At 32.4% G+C, this 22660-nt stretch overlaps 1 protein-coding gene across 1 annotated transcript in view; it reads right to left on the bottom strand.

Moving 5' to 3' along the window:
* LOC133204770 (tetratricopeptide repeat protein 28-like) overlaps positions 1–20354 on the bottom strand; it is a 54886-nt gene extending 34532 nt beyond the window's left edge. The window contains exons 1-2 of the mRNA XM_061340514.1: positions 20295–20354; positions 1579–2079 (exon numbers count right to left, since the gene is read on the bottom strand). Of these exons, the coding sequence (XP_061196498.1) occupies positions 1579–2079; positions 20295–20354 (561 nt within the window). The remainder of the gene's footprint in view (positions 1–1578; positions 2080–20294) is intronic.
* Positions 20355–22660: the final 2306 nt, after the last annotated feature.

Raw genomic sequence — 22660 nt, 5'->3', positions numbered from 1 at the left:
AACATTCTTTTATTTGGTTCACGTCACACTGCATCAAGTCACAAAATTTAAAAACATTGTGAAACTTCCACATTGAGTGACCTTTTTGAAATTCATGCTTGATTTGTCCTAGGAAGCATAAACTCATGAAAAAATCTCATAATTAGAGGTAATACTAAATTGAAATACTAGATGCGAGTGAATGAATAAGTTTTTCTTAATACCACTATTTTCAGAATGACAGTTTTATTATAATTTAATGTATTTTAAAGATGAACATTACCCTTGCGAACTCTGATTTTCTGATAAATTGAAAGCTTTTAAGCTTTATACTTAAAAGCATATCAACCTAAGGGGTGAATTTAAAACATTTAACAATTAGAAGTATATTTCTCCCCTTTATCCTAAGAAAGGAAAAATATCTTAATGCAATTTTTGCTGTCAAACTTCACCAGTATCCATTACTGGGTAATCAAGCACCTTCTCCTTGAGAACTTGATAATTACAGAAAACTTTATACTTATAGCATTGTATGTCTAACAAAAAAAGGGATTTTTCTGCTTAAAAAAAGTTTTATATAGATGAATTAGGGATTAGCACCTTTGCAGCTACCTAGAGTTAATGCTCAAATTCTGTTAAGTTCTATTGAAATGACAAGACATTTGTAGTTGGTAGTGTGTCAAGAATTAAGGTTTGTGGCTCTTTAAATTTGGACTGATCAATTGCGGAGGACAAATGACGAGGAATCTGACACCAATAGTCAGTAGTTTTGGGGTCTATCCATCTACATATCACTCAGTTTGATGCATATCAGAGGGAATTGTGGGAAAAAGAGATAAGCATCTGAATTGTGGGTAATACTGAATGAACCTGAATGGCAAAAATAATCCTTTACAAGAATAGGTCCTCATCCTAAAACAAACACTATGCATTGAACATTTAATTTTAGATCCCTTGCCTTTTGTTCCTTCCAAAACCTTTACAAAAATAATTGGATACATTGACATGCAGACATTTTTTGAATGATCAAGATGGGAAACCTCTTCACACTAAAAAATTTATCCACTAGTTGATCATAATAACACTTTAAATGCAACTGTGATCCTACCATATAAAGTAACAATGGTGTTTTCAATTATGGAGTAGCTAATGCATCTTCCACCACATTAAATCATGGTGCATGCATTGTTTACTTGCTAAAGAAACAATCACCTGTATGCTCTAAGGGCTACATGTAATTTTACAAAGTCACCTTGAAAAATTTTGCATAACGTTTTAAATCTGAGTTGAGAAATGATAGAATTATGTAAATAAGCATTGGGATGGTGCATTCGGCTTATTCTGTCGTAAATTCCCTAAAGATACTGCCCTTTTCTTTTGCCTTAAATCCTCTACCACTAATGAAATTCTATACCTTCAACTGCAACAAGAGAAAGCAAGCATTCTGCCACCCCAGTGTGTATAATTGGTGGCAAGAGGTTACTTTATTCTTACGAGACAGCTCATTTCAAACAGAAATCAATGAAAAAAGATGACAGTTACTGCTAGAATTTGATAAATGCACATCATTTATGTGAAATGCAATTCATGATGCCTTACCTTTGCCCACTTTGGGTTGAGCTGCTTGGCTTGTTTTGCATCTTCCAAACTCTTCTGGAACTGCCTCAGTTTGCAGTAAGCTGCTGACCTATTAGTGAAAAGGATGTGGTTGGATGGATCAAGTCTTATGGCCTCTGAGTACAAATGGACGGCCCTGCGGAAGTCTCCACTGTTTACAGCTTCGGAACTTTCACGAATTTTTTGTAGATATAAAGTTTGGTTGGCTCCTCTGGGTCCACAGGGAGACTGCTGTGTGTCAGAGGAAGGTAAAGCGGGTTGTCTGGGATTTGACACGGTAGAATGGTTGGTGTACATTTGCGGGGATTCGGCATGGTGGTGCAGGGCCCGGTGCGTGATGGGGGAAGGTGGTTCTCTGGGAGATGGGGGACCCTTGGATCTGGGGGAAGATGGTCCCTTTGATCTGGGTGATGGTGGCCCTCTTATGCCATGTGATCGATGAAAAGGCTGAGCTGAACTTTTGGTAGCTGTGTCTTCACCAGACTGTAAAAAATAAGAGATTAAACTGATGGCATTTTATGATCAACATTAATGCATAGGAAATTAGTTTGTTAATCCCTAAAAAGGGATGGGAATTTGTGATCTCTATTTTAGCACACACTGGACTTAAATTACAACCTAATAAATGTTTCATCAAATAAGAAATAAATCCCATCATGCAAGGCTTCATTTACAAAAATCAAAATCTAACTCCAAGTCAACTAAGATACTATTAAACTGGAATAAGGAATACTAAGTTCCCTACTGATAATTGGACTATAATTCTGTCAAGAATCATCGAACTGAAATGAAATGCATTTTTGATTTGTAACATATCAAGATAAACAGTCACATACTAAAAATCAGCTCAATATATGCAAGCATATAGAAAAAAACCCAGAAACTCCAAGTGAGACAGACTGCTGAAACGTTAATTTAGTCCCCTCCAGTTTCACCTTTAGGTGACTAATACTGCTATTCAAAGCCTGTCTCTGTAAAACATCATCTAATAATGAGACAACTGCAAGTGGTGGTTTGAATTTGATGCAAAGATGAGCTATGTCTAAAAAGAATTATGGTCAGAATAGAAAGCAACAACCATATGCTTTATTCAACTGGTTTAAGGTATATTGATTCCAATTACACTCCAAAATAACAGATGAAAAACCAAAATGCCTAAAGTAGAAGTCAGGATCAATGACACTACATGCACCTATAATTACAGTCATCGAGATGGAGAGTCATATACTTTGAAGTGACAATGACTATAGGCCACAAAGTCAGTCACATACACAGAAAGACATCTGAAAGATTTAGTAGTCAAATAATCAAACTATATAAAAGGGAGGGAGCCAAAACAGAAATCATATACTTGTGTTTTTCTTATATTTTATTTATGAATTAAGGACATACGCAAGGTAGTTTGAACTTTATTGTCTTTGTCCCTGGAGTTGAAGAGTTCCAATACTTAAAGGAACTAAATGCTACATTTTAATGTCTATATATGGTGCTGTACACATCCTCTAAAACAAGTTTGGATAGACAAAACATCTAGAATATATGTATAGTAATTTTTGTATATTTTTCTTTGAATTATACAAGAATTTTCATTAATTGATATCTTTTCAAAACCCCTGGTAATGCATGCTGATTTTTGTCTATGAACATCTGATGGCTCTATAATCTTAAATTTAAGAATATCTTGAAATATCATCAGTAAGTAAGGTATGTTGCATATGTCCTTAAGCTTTGGAAATTTTATTAGAGTTTAGGATAGAGAAAACTATATGTTTCTTTGAAAAATATGTCCTTAAAACATAATGAGGTCTGCTTAATTTATCAGCTTCTATTTGATATCACGATTACTTAATGGAACTCTTTCATAGTGGAGGTAGGCAACGTAGATGTTTGCTTGGAACAATGTGCTGTTGAATACAACGCGAGATCGATCACTGTAGATTTTATAAGGACAGATAAGAAATTGGTGAAACATCTTGCTGAAAATTTGCTGAACCATATGCTAATAAAACTTGAGAGGATCTAGTCCTTATACAGTAAAACTAGGTTATAGCAAAGTCCTGGGGACCCTTGAATTTACTTCGCAATATCCGTAATTTGTTATACATTATGTATCCGTATAACAAATTCCTTAAAGTATGAATAACGAATTTGCAATATACATGTATTTTACTAGTATTACTAGCGAATATGTTAGGGAAGCAATTTTTACAAAACATACCTTGGATAACTAAGGTTTTATTATGAATTGAATTGTATATACAAATATTTAATGAAAATAAAGCCAAATCAATATTTATCAAATTATGAGATCTTTGAAAATTTGTTATAAAAGATGTAAATTTCATTATTTTTTACCTCTATGGGACTCAAAATCAGTTCTCTATATCCGTAAATTCATTATATCAGAATTTGTATATCCGTAAAATTTTACAAAGAATTGTTCAGAATTTTGCTGGGGACCCAAAAAAACTTCGCTGTATCCGTGAATTCACTCTATCCATGTTCGTACTTAACAAGTTTTACTGTATATGTTATATATTTTTGATGATACTATAAGCTCTCACTTATGTGATTTTCTAATTAAATTCAACCATTTCTTTCTAAATATGGTTATACTTTTGGAAGCTGATAAAATATTCTTCACATTCCTTATTAGACAATCTACTATTTGGAGTTCAACCTTCACCAATACACTGTACTTTCGGTATACTGATTTGTTTGTATCATTCAATTGTCACAAGTGTAAACAATGTTATGCCCCGGAAATCTTGCGTGATTCGAAGCTTCCTCGACTTCATGACAAAAAAGTGGCGTTATGTTGAATTTGAACCTATATCAATATATTAACACTTTAAAGACATGTTCATGGAAAGTGTACAATAAATACCTTAGTGCTTCTGACTTCGATGTAATTTTGCAACCATACAGCATAAAAGTATTTAGTACCAAACTTATGAAATTCATTTTTAAAAGTCGTTTATTTTTCCTTTCAGCAAGAAATTAATTTTAGTATGAAATTAATAGAACAGCTAGAAAACCTGTTGCCTGTCATTCATAGTGAACTATTTACTATTTCATTTGATAGCGCTATTTACAGATGGTTCAGTAATTCATTGATCGTTTATCTATGATAGTGTCTGTTATATCAGTAAGAATGCTCCATTTATAATATAAAATGATTTAATGGCTGGTTACTTTGTGAATTTTTAACATCTTCAAAAGCTAAATTGTACTGCATCAATATCGCCATGATACTGCTATTAAGTAAGCAATAATTACACCAGGAATGTTACGCACCAGGTGACTTGAAATGACTGAACCGACCAATTTAATCAATATTTTACTGCAAGAAGAGTTTTTTTCAACACAAGAAAATCATTGTTTGCTTTAAGACGACAAGCTTCCTGGCACTTGCACTGTTAACAACACATTTTTAATGTGTGCACACCTTTGATTCATAGCTTTCAAATATTTCACCTAAACTCGTTACATTGTTAAAAAATATTAAACTGTGTGAAAATAAGAGTTTTCAAGTGTGATTAAAGCGTACAGAACTCCTTTTTTCACACAGTTTCTGACTCTTTTGATATGATGGTCTTAAATGGTTTCAAATGGTACTAGATGACCAAGCAGGTTTCGTCCTGAATATGGAAAACAAGTACGTAAATGGGACATTAAAATTCTACATAACAATGTACTGTGTACTCCCTAGAAAAAAAAAATTCTAGCTTCTCAGGAAACTCAGAATTCAACTAAATTGGCACATTACATTGATGCAGTTTGCATCTAGAATGAGGCAAAAACAAAAAAGTAAAGTTGCTTTGCACCTGTTTTACAGCAATTGCATTTTAATTTAAATGAAGGATGCAATAGGGCAATTAAATTGTATGCATTCTAAAGTAAAAAAGTAAAATCTGATGAAAGCATGATGAATTTAGTATTCCAGACTTATAGGAAACGTTTATGATCTTTAAACTAATCTGATGAAAGATATGATTGAGTGGGTATCCTCATCCAAAGCAGACGTAATTCACATTCATTCCTAAAATATGCATTTCATTCCAAAAAAAAAAAAAAAAAACAGCCAAAAAAAACAAGAAGCTTGTGGGACACATTGCTCACCTGAGTTACCACTGCCCTGCTGTTTTCCATCAGCTGATTTTTTTTAAAAAACATATATAATATAAATATAAAAGATTTTTAAAGATTTTCCCTTGTTATTCCTATACATGTTAAACTTTAATTTAATTAATTTTCACTAATTCTTAATCGACTTCCCTTGAAAAAGGGCATGGCTCTTCATTTGACAAGCCTTAAATTCCCTTTTACCAAAGGAATTACTTTGCAGCTAGCTGAAATAGGCTAAGTGGTTCTTGAGAAGAAGTTGAAAAAGTGAAAAGTTTACAGGTGCCACATGACAAACAACAGAGGGGCAGGATGCAGGACATACTTAGATCAGAAAAGGTCAATTTAGCCTTAATGGCTCTGGTGAGCTAAAAATGAAGTGAGTTTCATACAAAATATTAAGCTTCCATCTAGTATCCATACAGTAAGCATTTATTGATGGAATTGTTACATGCGCAATTGCAAATGTACTTTACAGTATTTCATTTTCTCAAAAAAAAAAAAAATCCCTTTGTAACAAATCGTAATCTATTGAAAACATAACAAAGCCGTCATGAGACATAGCACCAAAACAATTTCAGCTGAACTGATAATAAGGCAACATGCTTTTCAAAGAAAAGCCCTGAGAGGGTGAGTGTTAGGGAATTTTGGGCCATTCAGAGGTTGACATTTAAAAGACTGCGACAAAGACAGGTAATATAATGTAACTGTTCCCAGTGTGATAATGAAATATGTTTCTTTTTTTCGTAGGGAGATAATTGGGTAGCTAATCCATTACAGAGAAAAAGTATGTGGAACATGTCTCAAAAGAGATTCATTATACCATTTAAAAATTTTCCTCAGAGTAGAAGATCTACTCATGCCAAGAAATATGTATTTTTTTTTTAGTCTTATAAAAGTCTGATTGCAGTTTTAGAATCCCCTGCAAAGCATAGCTTTCACATGGAGGCCTGCGTTTCTTTTATACACCCATATATAATTGTACTTTTATGTAACCTGTTTGTCAGTTGCACTGTTCATTGTAAATAAAGTTTAATGATGATACGATTCTAATCAATAATATTTTCTGTTTATTTTACATTCTCTTTTAATATGTCACGTACTGTATCTTCATTCTGCTTTAGGAAGTGGGTGGATGATTATAGCCTAATGATCAATAGCTAATATGCCAATTCATCTTACTTCTCAACAGTCAGAAAAGTACTAAGTGCTACAGGGGACTACAAAAGCAAGTTCTAAGCACTTTTCCTACAATTATAACTCATTTTCAGTTTCATTTGACCCAGCGAGGTATTCTAATTTGAACTGATATGAAGACTCAATGGCCATAAAAAATGCAGATCTCCTATCACATTTAAAGTTAAAACAATTTAGAGTTTTGGAACACAGAATTTTTCTACATATAAATAATTTGCTGAGGAAAACTAATGTGTCAACTTCACTTAAGTCACAGTTAAAATTTTGTTCACAAAATATGATAGAATTCTCTTTCTCAAGGTCTTAACTTACTAAGAAATCTTTCTCAGCAACACACTTTTCTTTTCTGCCTTTTAAACAGGTCTTATTTTTTGAGATCTTCAAACAAACTCCATCAGTCTTTTCTTAACACTATAATAGACAGAGTAAGTGATTTTTTCTGAGATAAACATCATGTCATCTGCTCCCCTCTTTATCTAGGGGATCATGTCCCTGCTCCCTTTCATATCAACAACATTGAATGTCCCCTCAAACAAATACCCTCTCAACAGCCCTGCAATATGACTCGGCCCATTGTAGTCTGGCAGAACTACAAATACCGACAAACTCTCTGTGGGTATCATGTAGCCTGAACATGACAAAATGAGAAGACATTTGATATTGTTTGGGTAGGTCAGTCTTCAAATTATTCAATATCTCCATTAAAATATGATGTATCTTCTTCCAAAAATTCTAATATACTCCAAAAATTAGATATCAAATACTATATATTTTTTGTCAGTTGTCTAGGTGTAATTTTAACTGCATCTTTATTTTTTCTAAATGTTCTCAGCAAAAAATAAAGCCTTTATTTCATCTCACTGTTAAGAACTCAAAAACTTGGCTTAAAAACATTTGATTCAGATTGCAATATCATTCAATGAAAATGGAATTCATAGTTTTCAATTCAATGTAATAACAAATATCAACAATTTTTTGTCATAACCTTTGTGTCCTTTCACAAAAATCACTTCAGTGAAAGAGAACTTAATATAGACCTGTAGGTTTTTTTTTTTTTTTTTGGATAAAAATTATCTCAGTGTATGAGAACTTAATAGCTAAAGGAATTAACCATATCTGGCTTTGCTATCTCAACAGCAATGCTCAAGATTTCTTTAATTTCATCACTATAGGGCCTGAGGATGACTGCAGCTAAAAAATGAAATATCTCACTTCTCTTTCCACACTTATTTTCTCAAGCTTTAAATTTTTTGTGTTGATCTCTTCTTATTGATACACACATGCCCCTTTTTTCTCTTTTAGTAGCTTTTTTTTCTCTTCAGTACACCTGCATATAAATGTTCATCCTCTAATGCCATCCCTCTCTTTTATACTGATTGTCCTTACTGTCCATTTCTTATTAGTGTTAACTAATAAAAATGCATACAAATTACAAAATGCATACAATTTCAGCATAAATTGCAAGGCAAACTTTGACAAAAAAGCTTATTTTTAATTTATCAATTACATAAAAGATTGATAGTCATTTATCCAAGCAAGAGTTAATCTCTCTTATCAGATGGTAAATGAACCTTAAATTTTCTGACCTTATATAGGATATCTCTGCATCTCCCTTAAGCTTGAGTTGTCACTATATATATATGCATTTTTCCATACTAGTTGTAGACTAGCTTCCCTCTTTGAAGCATCATATGCATCAAATACTATATATATGACAAGATATGTGTCATTGTAATACATGTATTTCTTCAACATTCAAAAGTATAACTTGGAAAAAAGAAACTGAAGGTTTCAACAAACCATTATCATCATCTGATAATTTTCCCCCGTCTGCAATAACACACTTTTCATAAAATCTCCTGTTCAAACAAAACTTGAAAAAAAAAATCATTTGCAAATATAAGATTTGCACTACCAAGAGTAATGGATATTAAATTTCTCTTTCTTAAGAACGTACAAGTTCAAAAATGGGGATAACGGGCATATTGTGATGACAAAAAAGGTTGTGGGAAAGTTTGATAGCGAGGACCAGTTGTTGATAACGTGCTGTTCTTGGCACAACAATGCACATTCAACCTTCTAACCTATGGAACAGAGAGAGACCAACCGATCAATGGCCAAAAACCGGGCAATAGATAAGTGTTTCCAACACCAAGGGGAAAAATATGCCGACCAGGTATTGGCATTATGTCCCCAAATAAACCCCAAACAATCAATACTGGTTCAATTATTCAAACTCCAAACAGACATGCAAAATCCCAAATTAAACATGCCACAGAAATAAAAAAAAAAGTTTTGCAAGACATTAAGATTTCTTATGTTGTGCATCATACAACTCATGAGTGTAGTCCTTGGGTTTATTTAGGACAAGAAACTATAATAATTTAATTTCTACAGGTAAAAATGAAAGGTTCTGGCAATGAAAAAAATTGAAAATCAAAGAAAAGGTTACACCTCCAGTGTGGTAAAATTAACAATGTTGGTTCCAGAGAGTCTGTGAAAGGCAACATATCACACAACAACTATAAAATACAAAGATTTGCCAAGACACATGGTTTGGGGGCAAAGACACATCAGATGTATCATTGAAACAATCAAGAGTACATTGCAGTAAATAGAATTTATAGCATTTTAGGGTTGACAGTGTACACACATTTTTATGCTATAATTGTCAATCATAAAACTGTTCTTGTGTTTAAATAAAGTGCTATATATTTGCATGTAAACTGTTTTGTAAAACAAATTTTACATCCTAACATCTTATTATGCATGGTCCTCTTGGTTCTGTGGTGGTAATATTCATGCATGGGAGGCCTATGGCCCTTCACAGTCACCTGAATCACACAGGTATCTTGACATATCTATAAAAAATGAATTCTACAACAACCAATACCCTATGAGCTATACACCTAAATAGGTGCAAGAAAATTAATGCTATAGAATGGGTCTTCCAATAAAAACAAGGGAAACAAAACAGAAAGAAATATGTATGATTTATATATGTAAAAACTTAACTAACAAGTAATGCAGGATAATGACTGCATGATGTGTGGTGGGACATCAAACTTGTCCAACAATTAAAGAACAAGCAAGGAATATGTTACTTGATTTTTAGCTAACGCAAGATGAAAACATGCAAAATATTCTTTGAATCATCTCTCCTTAATTTACATACCTCTTTACATGTACATATTGTACTTCATACAACAAGATGTTGAAATTGTAATCTATGAGTTAAGTTGACATAAAAATGCACTGTCCTAAGTCATTTTCAAATTATCATGTATGTAGCAAAGCAATACTTTAAGCATCTTTTTTCTCCCAAATTAGCTCTCTCTAGATTTTGATAATATGACATTGTACCAGACTCTTTCAATATTGACACTTCTTGCTATTATTGTTATCATAAGTCTGTGTGACCATAGATCATCAAATACTGTACAATATGCTATGATGTTTATAAAAAGAGACCTATGGGTAACACCCTACTCATCTTGGCCTAGTTGCTCACAAGCTTTCTGAAGAAGAAGAAGAAGAATTTTTTCCCTTTTTACTTTACTGAAAATTCTTACTGAATTTTGATACACAATTCCTTGACCATACACTTTTTCTTAGCTCTGCACCTCTGAAAATATCAATATTCCAGTGTTCAAACTGCTAAATTTGCACACTCATCATATTTACCAACCTTATTTTATGAAAACTAAAACCTGCATATTTTTTAAGAAAGGCTTACTTTTCATAATCATCCATTCAGTTTGTCTGCATTAGCTTTATATAATATACAGTTGAACTTCGGTATCTTGAATACTGATATCTCGAATACCATGGATATGTCAAAGTGATTTTGAAGTCCCAACCCCTTATTCCTTAAGTATTTTACCCTGGATATCTTGAATCCTCGGATATCTCGAAGTTTTTTCTTGGTCCCATGGAGTTCCAGATAATGAGGTTTGAAAATACGAGGTTCTGTAAATACATTTTCATATATGACCCAACTTAGCCCTTTACCCTAAGGCCTTAAATCTGAATTCAAAGAACTACAATTTGATAGATCTGGTAGAAGGGTTCATTGCTTCTTATTATCATGCAAACAGTAAGCTACATGTAGGTGTTTATAGGTAAAAAAGAATGGATAAGAAAAATTTGGTGATACACATTACAATGATTCAGAAGATGGACAAAAGCAACATCAGGTCAACAGTTACCATCTGAAGGACCCTGAAAAAGCAAAGCTACAGCCTTGCCAGATAGATGAAACCAAAAAAACTTCTGACAAATCTTTAAATATCTTAAAAAAAATTCAACTGATCCATATGTGTTTGATTGTTGGCAATTTAAAAATTTCCTTATAAATATTTCCAAAATTCTTCCCCTTTGTGAACATTCATGCCTTAAAGTAGAAGGCATTGATACATGTACAATGTTTATGGAATTGCGTCAAGATAGGGCAATTCCCTTGCAATGTGCACTCATCCGATCAGATGGAATGAATTTTCATGATCGATGTTATTAACTGAACAAATTTTTGTTAGGCAACAATTACTTGTAAATCTTTTGAAATACTCTTAAATTCCAATCTTTGCGAGCAAAACGACCACCATCATGAAGAGTCAATTATAAATTGAAAACAACTTCCCATAAAGTTTTAAATTATGATACAATTATAATGAAACAAAATCATTTTTTACAACCTAAAGGTTAAGGGAGAACTTCTCTCCCCCCATTAGAGAAAGGTATATATAACCTTAAAAGGCAATTTGTCAATTTGTTGTGTATATTTTATTTAATGATATTGCAGAACACAAAGAAAAGAGACTCTACCCTTAAACCATTTTACATTATCTTCATCACAAATCAGATCTTAAAAAAGAGAAACATATGTTTGTACAAAAAGAAGTTAGAGATAATTATGCAGGTTGGGGCACGACTGATGTCCAGGGGAAAAATTAATCTCTGTAGAGGGCTCCAGATCTTTAAATTAAGAGTTACTTTTTTAAAAAGTGCATATCCTCTGGTATGTTTAACTATAATATGACCCTGATAACTGTTGACAGGGCTATGTGTGTCAACAACCAGCACATGATAATTACACTTCTAGTTCAACCCCAAGTCAACATTTTTGTGTATAATTATTGGTATGGGATTGCCGTTTTGTAACGACAACTTGTTGTGACTCGGGTATTCAGCACTGCCAACTTAGGGGTTGAGAGTATATCGTACCCCCACCAAAAGAATTTCATTATTAAGTCCTAATCTCTTTAGTTTATTCTCAATATGCTGTTTTGAAAACAATGAGAGCGTTTTTGCTTTTAGCCCTGAAATATTTCAAGTACAAAAGAAAAATACTGTTTAAACATCTTCTTTATAATTCTATTGACATTTCTTCTCAGGATTGACATAATTTTCTATCTTCTTAACAGAAGAGTGTAAAAATGCTTGTCCACCATTCAGCAAACATTGATCTGTAGGTTTGTTACCTTTAAAAATTTACAGATTTTCTGTGAAAAATTCCTAGCCTTCATGTTAACTCTCAGACTGTCCCTGTAATGCTGCTATATGACTCATGGATCCTGTCTTCCTGCCTTCAAGTGGACCAACTGCAAGGCTTTCTTAACCCTGACTAGACTGCCTAATGAAGAACATGTTTCATATTGCCTAAAACAATACTTAAGACTCTGAGGTGGGTGCTGTCTGTACAGAAACATTTGATTTTAAAGTCACATCTTTTGAGATGTAAAGATAAGTACCAGGATCAGGTCATTCTGAAGATCGGGGGGGGGGGGGGGGGGGGGAGGGACTGTGCTGCAGTATTAACCTCAACATCCATGAAGTCCTTGGCAAGTTACCATCTGTTTTAGTTTCTTATTTTCATCCTTACTCTCTTTCATCATACCTTGATCTCTGTTTAAACATCTTATGATAAAAGTTTCATATTATGATCATCAAACCATTACATGTATTGGGGTATTTTCAAATAGCATTCTTTTTGCAACATAACTAATTATGAATTAGAGTCCCAAACTCTTTTTGTATGCACAAAAGTAAATCTACTTTCCAGATCAAATCTAATTGATTTTCAGTGTACACATTAGAGTCAAGGACCTTGAAATTACAACTAATGCTGTCAAAGAAAGACTTGGCCTAATGCCTCTGAATGAGCTAATTTGAAATTTCAAATGTGATTCCTTAATTAAGAGTGTCTCAAAAGTCCATCATTGATACCTTGAGCTCAATTAAAAATATATTATTATGAGCTATATTTCTAAAGCTGTGTTCTGTAAAATTCCTCCAAATATTTTTTAAAGATCCATCACATCTACTTTAAGGTCCTGATCTCTATATATCTGTCTTTTATCTTAATCAAGTATGTAACTTTAGACAATTTGTTATTTGTTTTTTAACTTAATTGATCAAGTATTATGCTTCCTATAGTTACAGAAATACACCATAGTTGATCAAGGACTGCCGTGCTCACCTTACCAAAATTTAATGTAAGTGGTGCTAAATCTCATATCAAATGAACATGATAAATGTTCTATAATATGTGATACTTATTTTCATAGTTACCGGTATGTTGTTCAGAAAAAATTCCAGTGAATGTGCGATCTTAAGAAAGACTGTTCTAGTAATTGCACTGGCCCCTAAATCATTTATGCAAATTTGGTCTAGTTCAGGGCTTTCAGTGCCATTTGTCTAGAAATCATAAGATGAAATGCAGCATCTGAAGCATGATTGTCAGAAACATGCTTAGACATATCATGTACAGATTAATTATCATTATCATTATGGGAGCACATCTGCTTGAGAAACTTCAACTTCAGGCCATGCACTCATAAAAAAGCGTAGTCAGAGTCAGCTACAATGTAGCATTGTTGTATTGAACCCTAGATAGATCACTCCTGCAAGATTTGTCTGTAGGTAAGGCTAATACTTACTAAACCAATGAGCCTTCTCCGAAACCTTTAAACAGAGACTCTGACTCTGGGGGTGAAGCAAAATCTCAATGATCTCAACTTTGTTGAGATGAGATATAAAGCAAATATTTTGAGAATTACACACACTACAGAATGTTACTTAATATTCAGACTTCAGAACCAAACAGCTCCTAGCTTCCAAACTGAAAACAAGTTTTGAATTTTTTTACTAAAAAAAACTTTTGCATGTTGAAAATGTTTAATCTGTGAAATTAGAGTGATGCTTTAATGACTGAAATGTTTGATAATTATACAGAAACATAAAAGAATTCATCTTGTTCCCAAAGAACATGTTTCTTGGAAATTTTCAATGTTAATAAATTCATGTTCCTCTTTTGCTAAAAATATATTCATTCAAATTCAGTCCTAAGATGTTTATTACACCTAGAAGTGTGCACAAATACTGGCTACTGTACATTCTTACTTATGACTCTTCAACACCCCTGTATGAAAGTTGAAGTGTTTCTCAGACCACTGCAATTGACCTATCAAGTTGTCTGTGACCTATGGGGTCCAATATGATGGCTACTTATGCTGTGGACATACCCAGGGTGTTTTAAGGTAGAAGTGTTATTCAAGGGTTATACAAATGTGCTTAGGAGCACCCAAAGTGTAGGACTACCGCTGGTGATAAATCAAAAGGATTACTGAAGGCAACGGGCTAAGTGGAGGTCCACAGCATGATGGGAATTGTATTGAATCCTTCACATCTTCAAGAGCTTGTACAAGAGAGATGGGGTTCAAGCGAGTTGTTGAGTTGTTCGTGTGCACTAAGCCATGCAAAGCAAATAAAGGCTTGAATAAATAGGCCAAGAGACAGGTAATTTGAAAAAAGGTGATTTTCAGAAGCTAAGGAAAAAATCCACATTGATAGTAATTTGTCAAAGGGTTTTACCAGGAAGGCGGACTCTATATGAGGTGTCTGTCACTGACCTATTCAATCTTATAAACCACTTGATTTTTTTGTATGGCCATACTGCCCTAGATTTGTGGAGCAAATATTAAAAAAGACTGATGGAACATTTTAAAAAGATTCTTCCATTTTTTGTATTCTTTACTATAACAAATGATTTAGGAAATTTGGGCATTAGAGAATCTGAACACATGCATCTTAGATAATGACCTTTTTATATGGAAAGAGGTATTATTATTATTAGAAAATTTAGAAAAAACAAATATTAAACTCAATTTCTATGTTAGGGTACTTTGTGGTCAAGACATTTTTAATATTGCTCTGAAACTTTCTTAAAAAGCCATAATTTAGTTGCAAACGGTGCTGAGTTCAATGAATCAACTATATATCTTCCTTGGTGTGAATTTTCGAAAAATAGTAAACCAATAATATTCCCTAAATCAAACACTGAAAACAGCCCAGTGAGAAAACTAATGAAAAGCCAGGTACTTTTTTCTCTGCAAAGAACCACACAGTATTCCTTTAATTTGTTATCAGTATACAAGTATTTGATTTGTATTAAAACTATAATTTTACAATTCTCATTCCATTGAAACTATTTAGTTTAATAATGGCATTTATTCCAAAGTAATTGATCACAATTGCAATCAGATATTCATGTGTAACTGCATTCAAGGTATATACACTGTACCTAAATGTCAATTTCTTGTGCCATAGGCCAATTCATTACAAAATATTTTCACTGCATATTATGAAAAAATTTTCAGAACATTTAACAGACATAAAAGGTAATGGATATACTTTCTCCATTATATTCATGCAATCCATACAAGAAAACTGCTGAGTTAATATGAACTCTTTTGGACAAATTGATGGCACCTCAACAATTAAATACAGTGATTAGCAGCTAGCTCTGATTTCAAGAAAAGGTGCTATTTTCATCAAATAGCATTTATCAAAGATACTCTCCATACCGTCAAAAGAATCCATTTTATTGTCATTGGGATCATGGGGGATCAAATTCTTGAGAAAGCCTATTATTTAATGACTATGAAAAAGCTTTCTGTACGGTTTTAATGTATGCTGGATGGTGCTGCTCTTTCGGTCATAAATCCTGCAAAAACGATAGACTGAATCATTGGGACGCAGTCCACATACAACAGTAATCACCATATTCGGTGCCTCTGGTTTCAAATAAAATGTATCGTATTAAGCAAATTCGTCATAAATTACACATTAAAAAATACTAACTATATGAAAGGTTCGACTTCTTTAACAGTATTTTTTACGCAAATTAAAATTTTTTTTGTGACTGCGAAGTGACTTTGAGAATGATCAAGCACTTTTCATTCAACGAACCAAAATATGTCCTTTTTCTATATTAACTATTATTCAGACATGGGCAATAAAAAGTTTAAAATTTAAAACTGCCAGCTAATAATTGGATTAACATGTCGTGATTATAGTCGGAGGTATTCTAATGACTCTATTTGAAAGAAATGAAAATCTGCACTGCCAATTGCTTTATTAGTTCAAACAGATATATCTGAAATTATTATTGCAACTTTACCGATATTTTTCTGATAAGTATCTATGTACCTGCCACACATTATGTTTAATTGTCAGCATTGATAAGGCATCATTTCAATATATTTTCAGAATAGAAACCTTGGCCTTTACATGTATAATTTTTTTTTTTTTTCAAATTCAGCATCAATAATTGATTGCAAACAACTGTCAAAATTAAAGTTTTAAATAACATAATACTGATTTGGAAGGAACTGTAAAGGAACCTAATATTCTGAGACACATGATACACATAGTTTTGTCAAGCCAATGGTGAAGCTATCAAATCTCCTAAAAACTAAAATATTCACAATAATTTACATTTTTATATTTTCATGGAGAAATTTATCTTATCCCAGAGGATTGCCTTCTAAGTTTAAATTTCTCTTTCATCAACCTTAAAATTTTGAACAGGGACTCCAATCGTATAAAGTCACATTTTTCTTCCCGATATTAATAATATTAAGGTACAAAAATAGCAAGTGCATTCAGCCTTTCAGCAAAACTTTGTTTTGAAAAACAAAACTTGAAGGCATGAGTAAGGATACAAAATATTTCATTCATGTCCTCCAAAGTACTTGATATGACATCCTCCCTGGTATTTGTTATATACCTTGGAAGTTATCAAAGTTTTCAAAAGTACTCAAATGTTGACAGATTTTAATATCGCATACGGACACATCGATAAAAAGAAGTTTTTTTTTTAAAAGCTTCACCTAGGAATTTAGCAATAAGTGATTGATGGAAGAGCACATTCCTCATACTTAGGGAGATCTCTGTGGTCTGTTTACCCAGCCTGATAAAGTTCTTGTGCCGATTGTTGGGTACACAAGGCGAGCGTGCCCCTCCACAATCTGCCTAATACCTCCCGGTAACCTGTCCTTATGGGTGTACAGGCACAGTTAGGTATCTATAACATCATTTTCTAATCTTCTAGATTACAAGAACAATAAATAAACAAACTTGTACTTGATTAAACAAAATCAGAGATTACGTATTAGAATAAACTTAATCAACATGGTAGAGATTAGCTTGAATAGCTTCCAGAAGAAATGAACAACCACAAGCAATCATTTAATAACTGCAATTTTAAAATGTATTCATTTGTATCATTCTCGACTGCTTTGTTGAGGGGATTAAATTGTTGTTGGCTTTTTAACATGTGACTAATTCATCCAATGATCAATCAAAGTTAATCGTCATCACACAACACGTATGAGAAATAAGTAAACAAAATAACTTCATGTATTGTCGGCCATTTCCTGAAGAAATTCCTTTATACTTAACACCAAATGGAACTTAGGTAGATCAAACATACCATTTGAAAACATTCTTCGTCATAATGTTCATGTTTGGTACATTGAAGAACCTATGTGTGAGAGTGCAGCAAGAAAATGTCCAAACAAAAGCCCGGCTACTTTACAACAGTTTCTTCTAAGGTTGTAATACTTTTAAGCATTTTGACAATTAAAGTTTTAATTGCTTCCCCTAGCTATAAATATATGGCAAAAATACAAAATTTAATTAGAAGCATAATTAACACTGAGCCATCTGACAAAATCAATATCCTTTTAAAAATAAAAATACATCCGACTAATTAAAACCTCAACTCTAAATTCTAATGAAGATCAGCTTCAAAGTCATTCAATGAATACAGAACTAAAAGATTAGGGGTGAAAATAATACATCTTCGCGATACAATATATATCGTATATCATATAATTGGTACGATTATTTTGGATACATTTTGACTGAAAGAAACAAATTCAAAGTTGTTTTTTGTTTTGTTTCACTAAACCAGAAACTTAATCGATGTTCAAATTGACTAGAAAAAAAATGATTAGAATGAATTGATTGCTAATGATTATTCCACAAATTATTAGCCATAAAAATCCCATTTTTAAAATTTAATAATGCTGTGTAACATGATTTTACAAATGCCCAATCTAGCTGAATAACAATCTCAACCAATAAATGTACCAAACCAAAAATGGAGATTCTGTATAGTGTACCATACTGACAAAAAATGCCTTGGTGAATCAATACCACTGAGAATGGTTTCACTACTAGAAAAGATTGAAGCTGCATTAAATGCTTCTCCTTAAATTTCATTACAATATTTTTAATCATGATTAAATCAATATTCAGCATCAAGGTTTGAAACTGCTTTCCTGAATAGAATGGGAAAATAAGCTTGAATTGATGTTAAACAATATAAACTTCCTTACTTCCATGCTTACCATAAATATCTTCTTTATTTGAATTAGAGTAGAGAAATTAATTATGAAGGAATTAATGCACATTTCAACCCCAACCCCCATCCTTTAGCCTTTCCCCTCTCCTTCACACACATACTTTAAAACAAACTAGCAATGATGAAGCTTTCCATTTTGTATGACCATTTCCCCCTTCCAAATGTCCTTATTTCTTCAGAGCACTTGAAAATTTTAAACACAAATCCTCACACAAATTGCAGCATATATATCCAAACCCATGTAATTAGACAGGTTGGGCACAATAGAAGGGAATTGTGACCAACCTTTTAGATTTCTGTTATTGGCTGCATTCAGTTTGCATTTTAATTGTCAAAGCCATTCAGCAAATGTAACATGATGCAATTGTGCATATGATACAACATACTTGATGCAAAAGTGTAGCTCTGTCTATCTGTGGGAAATAAATATGGAACAGCACTCAGGCATACCAGACCATATAAGTAAACATACAATACTCTGGTATATGTATGCCTGTCTGAATTTTATTTTCCAGAGAACTACAGTTCTGCAGCCAGCAACAACAGACTACCCTGATATTTGTATATTAAATGTCAAAATACTGCTCTCTCCCCCTTCCCTCCTTTGATCCTCCTCCTGCCCCCCCCCCCCCCCAAAAAAAAATTATCATTTCTTGGTAGTAAGAGTGAGAGTAAACATTTTCATCTGGGAAAAATTTACTCATTTAATAGGGTTTCAGGAAAATTAATTTGTATGGGGTGTTTGGGAGGAAGTTAATCTTTTTTACATAGGTTTTAGACTTTATGTACATTTCTATGCTATTCCTCATGGAGAAGAAAAAACCTTTAAAACAAAGTGCAAAGAAAGAATAAACCGTACAAATGTTTATTCCACGTACTTCTCAATAATTTGTTTTTAAAAGTAAAACTTTTTTTTTTAAAACAAGGATCTATTCCTTCTGCACATTATTAGCACAACAATTTTTCCCACAAATGAAAATAAGTATTTCAATATTAAGAAAGAAAATTTAATATGTACACTATAGAAGTTATTTTTCTACTTTATATCATAAAACCTTCTAATAATTATAAATTATTAAATATATTAAAAACACTGAATCAAAAATTATTTTACTAATTTCTTTTCAATGTCTAAAATATCTCCCTCCAACTTCACTTTTCTGCACCGTATATAATCAAATTCATGTATAATCATGGGGAAAATTAACATTTCTCTTGATTTTATTGCCTTGTTAATGAAATTAGTGGTTTGCAAATTTAATTGTTTGTTTGATATTACTGACACGTTTTCTTCTAACAGTAACACAATAACAGACTACTATGTAACACCTATGTGTTAATGTTTTATTAAAAATCATTTCCTCAGAGAGACCTACTGGGCCTTTTTTGACTGTAAAAAGAACAGGTAGACGCTGAAGACAATTAACGTGCTACTGGCACCGTTATAAATAGCCCTACCTGTTAATGCAGTGACTAATTTACGGCCAATTTACACCCCAGTTTTACCTTTTTAACAAATAAAAAAGTCATATATTGAAACTGACTTCACTTATCAACAAGTATTTAAACGTGTTACTTGATTAAATAACAAACAATATTTACGTTTCTGGTAAATTGTAGCTTAATGAGATGCACGTGTAATTTATCATTTCGTTAATTACTGTACCTGATGTTTGCCTCCGCTTTGCCGTGGAGGGCCCGGGGTTCGGGGCTCCGCTCGATTCATTCAATAGGTTTTCATTTAGTAGACATCCAAAATAAGACATACACATGACAAACCGAAGCAATTCGAGATAAAATTCCTTTTCTCTTTTTTACATGACGATTACCAATACAATCGTGTAAATGTCTTTTTACACAGGTAAATACCTGTCCGCCATTTTGTCAAATAAATTTCATCTTATTTTTTGAGGACTCCATACATCACACGATTAATAAACGTATTTCCAGCGAATTCTATCACAAGAAGCAAAGAAAACAGAATGATATTAAATTCTCCAAACGAATCAAGCTGAAGGAAAGCGAAAACAATACACTACTTGGCAAGGTAACACATGTAGTGTGACACCGCGACGCTCTATCGCACCTTGTTTACGTATGGTACAACACAGGTAAACTGACAATCCGTCACGGGAGACAACTCATTCTGTTATCGAGCCCATTCAGAGAGAGAGAGAGAGAGAGAGAGAGAATTCTGTACAATCGGCATAGATAACGAGATATTCGTTATCAAACCATAGGCATTTCCCAGTTTAATTGTTAAAAACCTGAACAAACAATAAATTAAAAACTCAGAAGTTTAAAATCAAAATTCGGTTTTGGAAATTTGAATTTTGAATATTTAAGGCAAAAATCTAAAAATAAATAAATAAATAAATAAATAAATAAATAAATAAATAAATAAATAAATAAATAAATAAATAAATAAATAAATAAAATAAAATAAAATAAAATTTTAAAATCTGTTTGGAAATTTCAAAATTTAGATTTTTGAACTAAATATATTAAATTTCAATAAACGAAAGTTTGAGTTTTTGAAATTTAGAAATTTGAACTAATATATTAAAATTCTAAAACTCTGAATCATTTTATAAACGTTACACGGACTGAGAAAGGGGGAGGGAGGGGCGTGAGAAGGGGTCTGGTTGCTTATCAAATTTAAGGTCTTCTCCAAATTTTTTGTCAAAAATTTTGTCGCCAAACAGAGAGACAAATCCTCACCTATTCAATTTAAAGTTTGTGACTGCACCTTTTATCAGGGTTGCATTATAGAAAATAAATGATATTAAATTTGATAATTTATCATAGAAACAGAGATCTTCATATTCAGTGCAGTAGACCACGTAAAATAAACGTGTTTTTAACGTTTTCTTTGACAATGACGTTTTATTTGCAAACATTTTTTTGATCTGTACACAATTTCAAATTTTGTCAAAAAATATATATAAATATAAATAAATAAATAAATAAATAAATAAATAAATAAATAAATAAAATATTTAATAAAGATAAATAATAAAAAGTAGTAATTCTTCATAAAAAATTAAATAATTAGCTACATCAAATCACAAATTTGTTATATCAGATTTATCATTATTAATTTGATATATCAAATTACCAATTTGTTATAACAAATTGATAAAGGTGCTGCTTTTTTTTTTTTTTTTTTTTTTTTTTTTTTTTTTTTAAGCTTTAAACAACTACAAATATGCAGTATTTTTCAACAAAACATTTTACATCTACAATTTTGGTTTCAAATTCTTTTTTTCTTACATCTTTTGTCAGGAGACATTGAAATAAATCCAGGTCCTAAAAATGATCAAATACACACACTGGTCCTAATTACACTGAGGCCAGGAAAGATTTCTTCGATAAGTTTTTGAGATTTAATAAAGTTCATATTGTTGACACTCATACTTTACTCTGGGGGGATACCTCACTCAGTATTGCTGAAAATGAATATCTCTTCTCTATTGTTCAATCTTATATTCAGCATTCAGGCAGATTTAATTGATTTTTCTAAAAATGTGTATAGATAATAATTTAGCAGTATATGTTTCTATGTTGTGAGTTAATTTACTTTGTACATGCTGTTGGACACGTCTGATTGAATTTTTGTGATATAACATGTAGGGAGAGGGCGAATTAAGTTTTTAGAACTTGTGCCCAATCCCATTGTATATATTTATTGCAATAAAATATGTTCAAATCAAAGGTGCTGCTGCGGCCCTAATACGCTTCCGTACTTTATACGGTTTTCTACCATATATTTTGTTCAGCTGCATTTTGTAATCTTATTAGCCCATGAACCTTTAAGGTCAGTTTGAGTGACACATGACATTATATGCATTTCAGACAAGGTTGGGAGTTGAGGTCTTGGATTTATATCATCACAAGCGAGACAACCTCATTAGAGTAGCTGACGTCAAGTTATTGGATTTTCCGCCCAAAAAAGAAAATAGAAAACAGTTCTCGGCTGCCGAAAAGGATTTCTAATATTTTCATTTCTTATAATCAACACAGCATGTGTTT

This window comes from Saccostrea echinata, unplaced genomic scaffold, assembly GCF_033153115.1.
Source record: "Saccostrea echinata isolate AGI-Se365-2 ecotype Australia unplaced genomic scaffold, CSIRO_AGI_Sech_v1 ptg000054l, whole genome shotgun sequence".
Taxonomy (NCBI): Eukaryota; Metazoa; Mollusca; class Bivalvia; order Ostreida; family Ostreidae; genus Saccostrea; species Saccostrea echinata.
The sequence above is the reverse complement of the archived record's forward strand: the minus strand, read 5'-3'. Positions and strand labels throughout refer to the sequence as shown.